Here is a 7,208-nt window from a genome sequence, read left to right on the forward strand (position 1 = left end):
TCTAGTGGAAATGAGACTTACTTTGAGTTTACTTTGATGAAAAACTTCCCTTACCTTTTGGCTATATTTATTTCAATTGTTTTTTTCATGTTACTGAATAAAAGACAAGAAAAAAGTTAATCCTTTAACACTGGAGATCCACTGTCCACGTTCTCTGATTTACTGTAACCTTTGAACCCTAAACACCATCATTCCAGTAGAAGAAAGCTGTCAGAATCTACTGGAATGATGGTGTTAACGGGTGAAAAGTTACAGTATGTTAAAGGTTTTGTGTTTAAGCTTCACTGGTGACGCCTCAGCTGTTAAAGGGTTAACTCATTATTCTGTTTAATGACTTAGAAATCCCAGAATTTGAAATCCAGAAATCTAAAACTGCTCTTCCTTTTATTTTTGTCTGACTTGGTGATGTTTTTGCACTCATTTGGTCTCATTTGTTTAATCAAGACGTTTGCTTCTGTCCTCTCAGGAACATTTTGTAGTGACATTACTGGATTACTGCCTCTGATACTGAAGCTTGTATGTGCACAAAGGTGTAGCCTTTAAACGCAGCTCTAGGATTTCACTGAGCATGCTCCAAATTCCGTCAAGATTTGGTGAAGCAGAAATGTGCAAACTGGTTCTGTGCTATGAGGATGTAATGTGACTATCTCAAAGAACCCAAAGACAACATTTGGTCGACTTTATATTTTCAATGCAACCTACCGAGCAATCATCTTCCCCAGAATGCAGCTGTTTCAGACCAGCAGTGTGTTTGCGTCCCATTCCTGATTGTTTCTTAGCTTCCTGTCTGCTGAAATCATCTTTCTTTCAGACATCATTTTCCCTGTCTGTCAGACCGATAAACACCTGCACTGACACTTTCAGAAATGTGCAGGAAAACATGCAAGAAAGTAGACCTGAACATGCCCAGTGTAAAGAATAAAACCGATTGCTTTCTCTTTGTTCTGAGTCACACCTCAAAGCTGATCTCTCTGGACTGTCCAAACAAGGGTTCTGTGGCCAGGTGTGTGTCTGAGTACGCACGCCGCAGGTGTGTGGAGCTGCATGTGGTCTTAATGGCCACTTCATAGGGAGGTGGAGGTCCCAGCCACAGAGCAGGGTGGGGCGTGGGACTAAAGCCAGCGGAGTCCATGGGAGGATAGTCAAAATCCTCTCCACCTCTCCTGTGATGCTCCGTCGTCCTGCACACAAGTTACACACCATTGGGAAAGCATTGGAGCAGTGCTGCTGTCATGAGTTACTTACGCCTCGTTTCCACTCAGCGGTCCAGACCGGACTGGACCGGACCGGTACGCTATTTTGAGTGTTTCTATTATAAAATTGGTGGGACGTCCCATTAGGCCAGACCGATTTGTACCATTTCTGCTCCCCTGCTGGTTGTTGGTACAAAATGGAATGGACCTGTTAGGGCGGAGCTTCTGTCGTCACACAATGAAATCAACTGATTGGTGGAAAGATTTTACAACAACAAGAAGTGTCCAACCAGTTCTTTTCTGATTCAAGATCCAAACCAAAAAGTCCTCTTTTTGACTGGATTCTTCTTCGCCCCCCGCAATCTTCTTGCAAAGAATATTCAGTTCTTTGCATTCAGTAACCCCCTCATTCGTGGGGGTTCGGGACCAGAGACACGCCGAAAACGGAGAACGGTTGTAGTCTCACCGTTTGACCCCACAGCTCCATCATCAGTCTACACCTCACATGCACCTCAATGGTCCAAAACTCAATGGAAACACTCACTTGAATTGCCCATACCATTCTGAACCGGTCTGGTCCGGACTGCTCAGTGGAAACGAGGCATTGGTTTTTATTGTCCTAAATGTCTCAGAGGACTATAAAGTTTGTATTTCATCCTGATTGTAGGAGGAAAGGCAGGAAGAGGCAGCAGGAAGGAACAACAGATTCAATGGAAAATGACAGAATTAGAGCAGAAACACAGAAAAGAAGACCTTAACCAGCAAAAGTAAGGAATGACAGAAAGACACAAACATGGGATATGTGGTCAAATCAGGATCAGCTTAAAGGGAGTGAAAAAATTGAAAATTTTAAACTCAAAAATACAGACGGAACACTTGAAGGACTACTAGACCCTGTTCACGGTGACGTCAGACAAAATGGTGACGGGGCCGGAAACGTGATACGAAGCGCTGGTTAATGGATTTAGACTGTGAAACTGAAGAACTGAACGCTGTTTAACACAATTTTACAGACACGCTGGAATTGTCTGACTTTTGCTCTGTTTACAAGGATTTTGTGAGAACATAAATTTAGCCAACTTTTAACTGGTGAGAAAAGATCACCAGACCAAAGCTAATGCTAGCGTTAGCATTAGCACAGAAAAACTACCTTCATAATCAAACAAGCAGCATTCAGTGAAGTACTTGTAACCTTCGTCTAACTTTAACTGGGTCGTCAGAGAGAAATATCCACGACTTGTTAAATATCATCCAGAGGAATTTGGGGATCAGCTGAGCTGCTGTTCTGACCGCAGACAGGATCACTGACATTTGTTCTTTGATCTGCGGGACGGTTGTGGTACAGCGGTAGGGTGGTTGACTCTTGTGCAGAGGATTGCAGGTTCAATTCCTGCCTTACCCATCCGTGTGTTGAAGTGTCCTTGGGCAAGACACTGAACCCCGAATTGCCTCTGATAGGAGGTTGGCAGTGGAGCCTCCACCAGTGTGTGAATGGGTCAGGGACTGTGGAGCGCTTTGGGTATTTGAAGGAAGGTAGAAAGTGCTATATAAATATTCACGATTTAAGAGGAGGTAGAACATTTATAAAATAAATATTGTACAAATTTCAGTTACAGTTGGTCAGGTTAGCTTTGATTATTTATGTAAAATTGCTTTAAACTGCGTTCAGCCGTCAGCTTTGCTGTTCTAACCATATAAACAGAAGCTACTCTGCATCTGACCGGCGATGTGTGACGTCACGTGAAAAGGGTCTATTATTGAACATTTGAAAAAATAATATTCAAAACTTTTAATATTTAAAAATTGAAAGAAAAATAAATAAATATGAAACTTGAATTTAAAAAATTAAAACTGTTAACAGTTTAAACAATAACGTTGATTTGTACTTTCACCTTTCCTTTTTTCATTTTTCCCTGTTTTCTTTCTCTTCTCTGTTTTCAGTTTCAATTCAGAGCTTTTGCTGCTGAGCTGAGGGGGCGGGGCTTTGAGCTCATTGGCTACCATCTTTCTATTATTAGAAACATGCTCAGTATTATTTTTACAAATGTTCAATTTATTTTTTCAAATTTTCAATAATGTCTTCCAGTTTTCAACATCTATTTTCCAGTTAAAAACTTTCAAGTTTTCCTTTTGTTGTTTTTCAAATTCTCAATCTTGTTTTTCATTCACTTTAAGATAATCCTGATTTGACCCCATGATGGAAGACCTAAACTGAGCTCCAGTGTTCATGTTCCTTGATTTACTGTTACTTTTTGATTGTTAACACGATAATTCCAGGAGACTCTGAAGGGGAAAAGCCGCTCAGCTTGAGCTGTGCTGCACAGATGGGTGTTGGGCTGCTGCTCCGTGGATAAGTGGAGTTCTCAGACTCTAAGACGGCGTTCCATCTGCCTCCCATTATGGCATCAATCTCAAGACAAAACTGAGGATCCCGTCAAACTTCAGCATCAGGAAACAGTTTGGGTCGGTGCCTGAGCCGTGACCCATGGAAAAACCTCAGAGGGCATTTTGGAGCCGGTGTGAATTCTGACTAACATTTTTGGAGGATTCGTAACAGACAATAATTCTGACCATTACTTTAGGAATACATCTACTGGTTTCCTGTCAACCAAAATCATCCTTGGCCACTTCTTTAAAACCTTTAAAAAGATTGACATTTGGATGTTTTCTTAGCTTAACCCACCTGGGCAGGAACGCAGACTGGGACTCTGGAAAACGGTTTCCTGGGGGGAGGAAGAGGGCCTGGCCCGGGTGGTTAGTGTAGTCGTTGTATGGGTAACGAGGACACTCTGGATCAAATTCCTGAGGGTTGTAGTTTGCTGCGTTTTTGTTGCTCATGGCCCAAAATAAGCCGATGATGAGCATGAGCACCCCCAGAACCACACAGCAGAGGGAGAAAGCCTGCAGCCGGTTCTGCTGGGAGACCATGAAGGCTGTGGAGCCCCCGGTGGCGATGAGGAAGGATCCGATGAAGATTGCTCCATGATGCAGGGAAGGCATCCTCCTCCAGCTCTCTCAGATGTTACTGCTGTACCCAGCTGGACGGCGCCGCTCTCCTATAGACACTGACATGGAAATTGCTCCCCATGCAGACCAAAAGTCAAACTGAGGCACTCCACATTTACTCAGATCCCACGATGGGTAATTCCTCTTCTGCTTCTCGACGTTTCCAAAGATATTCCTGATTGAATTCTCCTTATCCTTGAGTCCTGATGTTAGTCCTGATGTTAGTCCTTGAGGTCCCGTCCCAAAGTCTAAGAACTGATACTTTGCTGGGAAAAGGGAGAACAGCTTTGAGTGGAGAAGCCGTGTGTTTACCGTCAAGGAAGATGGACAAGAGGACAGCACAGCCCATTAAGAAATCTTTAGTGGCGCCCCACCCTCTCTGTGTCTAATGTGTTCGGAGGGTACCACTTTAGTGTGTGCGTGTGTGAGCGTGTGCGTGTGGAGGAGGGAGAGGAGAGAGCAGGGATGTTTGTCAAAGCAATTTCTCTGAGCATGCATGCACAAACTGGACATAATTGACGACATTTCTGTCTGTATCTCTCAGACAGTTTGAAGCTCCAAACAAATGTGATGGATTAGTAAATCATCAGAAAGGAATTCATCCTGATGGAGTGGAAGTCTATTCCTGGCAGCTCTTTTCAGAGGGATGGCTGCTCAGATGTTAGGGAAGACTGTAGATAACTCTTCATTTCACTCCGTCTTCATTGACTGTATGAGAGAACTGGACAGAGTGACTCCTCCCATTAGAAACAGGAGGTATCTTCTGGTTTCAGTTATTACTCATTCTTTATATCAGAATAACCATTCTTGCTCTGATACCTTTCTTAACCCTTGTGCTGTTCTAGGCATGTTGATGTTGGGTCATCTGGACCCCTCAAGACAGCGCGCTGAACTTCTTTTTTAATGATTTTTTATCTTCACTGGTGTCTGTGACAGACATGAAATCCTGTCCACCTTTATCATGGAGGGATAACACATCATCGTCATGCTGGGGTCATCTGGACCCTATAAGACAGCACGAGGGCTAACATCTTCTTGATAATCCTAATTTTTTTAGGTAACTTTTCTTTATCACAAGTTATTCCAGTTATAAACCGACCAATCAGATGCCTTGGTAAAAGCATGTGGTACCTGCTGACCCCACCTGTAATGTTTGATTGACAGATTCAGATTTCAGTGGAAGGAGAGTGGACTTCCAACAAGCTCGGTCATGATTGGTCAGACGGCTCTGGCCAATCACTATCGTCCGGTGCCCAGATCAAGGAGACATGGTGTCTGAGTTGTCTTAGTCTAGCTGGAGCCAGAGGTAAGGCATCTTGTATGGATGATGTGACAGCCGCTCTGTCCGTTTCTCTATTTAGTCAATGTTCCTGTTTATGCGGAGCTCTAATGAGTTTGGTGAAAACACTCGTTGGAAGCTCTGATCGTCTAGTGATCTATTGTGAAAGTCTTCCCAGAGGTCTTTTAATGATGATGATGCTGTTTTAGCTAAAATCCACAAACCTGTTGTTTTCTAGAACAGTTTCTGCAGAGCCCCAGGAGTTCGCTCATCTGAGTTGTGGGTGGGACTGTTGACACTGGGTAAGCCTGCACACTTCCCATTATCCCTGTGTTTACACCAGGGGTCTTCAACTAAAATTTAAAGAGGTTCAGTTGGAAAAAATGTATTGAAATAAAGGTCCGGGAGAAAAAGTGTAAACATTCGGTGTAATATATTTTTAAGTAGCAGTTGGTGGAATGTCTGCACGCAATTTATCTAACTCTCACTTTAAATTAATTCATCCATCCATCTTCCTGACCGCTTTGTCCCTTTCGGGGTCGCGGGGGTGCCGGAGCCTATCCCGGCTGCTGATGGGTGAAGGGGGGGTTCACCCTGGACAGGTCGCCAGTCTGTCACAGGGCCTCAATCACACACCCATTCACATTCACTCTCACATTCACACCTAGGGACAATTTAGAGTCACCAATTAACCTATGAAGCATGTTTTTGGACGGTGGGAGGAAGCCGGAGTCCCCGGTGAAAACCCACGCATGCACGGGGAGAACATGCAAACTCCACACAGAAAGGTCCCAGCCGGGAGTCGAACCGGGGCCTTCTCGCTGTGAGGTAAGAGCGCTAACCACTGCGCAGCCCCTTAAATTAATTCAGTACAATTTAAACATTTTGGACAGTATTTAATGTCACATAACATAAAACACATTGAACTGTGTGCCACACAACAGGAACACTACCAGGACAACTGCCAGAATCATCAAGAAAACCAGATAAAGGAAGGATCCAGCAGCCCTCATCAGCTTCTTCCACAAATCCAGCACCTCCCAGGAAGAATGGATGGATTTTTCATTTATCAGGGCTGCATTTTGTTAGAGTTGTACATACATTTATCAGATATTTGCTCTGAGGGATTTAATCAGTTCTTAACTGCTTGAGGTCATGTACAACTCACATATCAACAAACAGGAGCCAACCCCGAGATGAAGGATAAGAGAAGCTGAGATAAAGAACTTGAAGAACCATCATCAACCATCACAAATTACATCAGTGATAAATATGTAGACTTCATGTGATTAGGGGATGTCCTGATCCATCTATGAAACGAGGATTTCTGGAGGGCCTTCAGAGTGGAGAGGAGACTGGTTTGAACATTCTCTGTCTGTTCTCCTTGTGCAGGTAAAATCTTATTCAAGAACTGATCCCTCTCTTGTCTTCCTTTCAGAGAAATGTTTCAGGTTGTTTAAACCTTTAAACATTTTTTAAAGTAACAGAAGAAATGAGTGAGAGAACTAAGCTCTAGCTTGTCCAGCGAGGACTTTAAATCTGGGCTCTAAAACGTATACTTGAGAAAACATAAAGTACTTCAAATCATAAATATACACTCACACATCCTTGAACTTCGACCATAAACAAAAATGTGAAAACATGTAGTTTCTGATTACATTTACATGTCTACAAATCTACAAAAACTGAGAGAAAAGAACGATGAATACCCCCCCACCCCCCATCCAAAT

General features: G+C 43.2%; 1 protein-coding gene across 1 annotated transcript; it reads right to left on the minus strand.

The window, feature by feature from the left end:
- Positions 1–294: 294 nt before the first annotated feature.
- si:dkeyp-51f12.2 (uncharacterized protein LOC100151460 homolog) lies at positions 295–4,522 on the minus strand. The gene is made up of 2 exons (XM_036211395.1): positions 3,877–4,522; positions 295–1,181 (listed from the first exon to the last, which is right to left on the minus strand). The coding sequence occupies exons 1-2, from the start codon at positions 4,191–4,193 to the stop codon at positions 950–952; spliced, it is 549 nt and encodes a 182-aa protein (XP_036067288.1). The 5' UTR covers positions 4,194–4,522; the 3' UTR covers positions 295–949.
- Between the last annotated feature and the right edge of the window lie 2,686 nt (positions 4,523–7,208).

This window comes from Oryzias melastigma, linkage group LG4 (assembly GCF_002922805.2).
Source record: "Oryzias melastigma strain HK-1 linkage group LG4, ASM292280v2, whole genome shotgun sequence".
Lineage (NCBI taxonomy): Eukaryota > Metazoa > Chordata > Actinopteri > Beloniformes > Adrianichthyidae > Oryzias > Oryzias melastigma.

Excerpts from the sequence above, each read along its gene's own strand:
- si:dkeyp-51f12.2 (XM_036211395.1), bottom strand. The coding sequence starts at position 4,193 with ATGCCTTCCCTGCATCATGGAGCAATCTTCATCGGATCCTTCCTCATC. Across the intron at positions 1,182-3,876 it reads CAGTCTGCGTTCCTGCCCAG|GACGACGGAGCATCACAGGA; the intron begins GTGGGTTAAGCT and ends ACTTGTGTGCAG.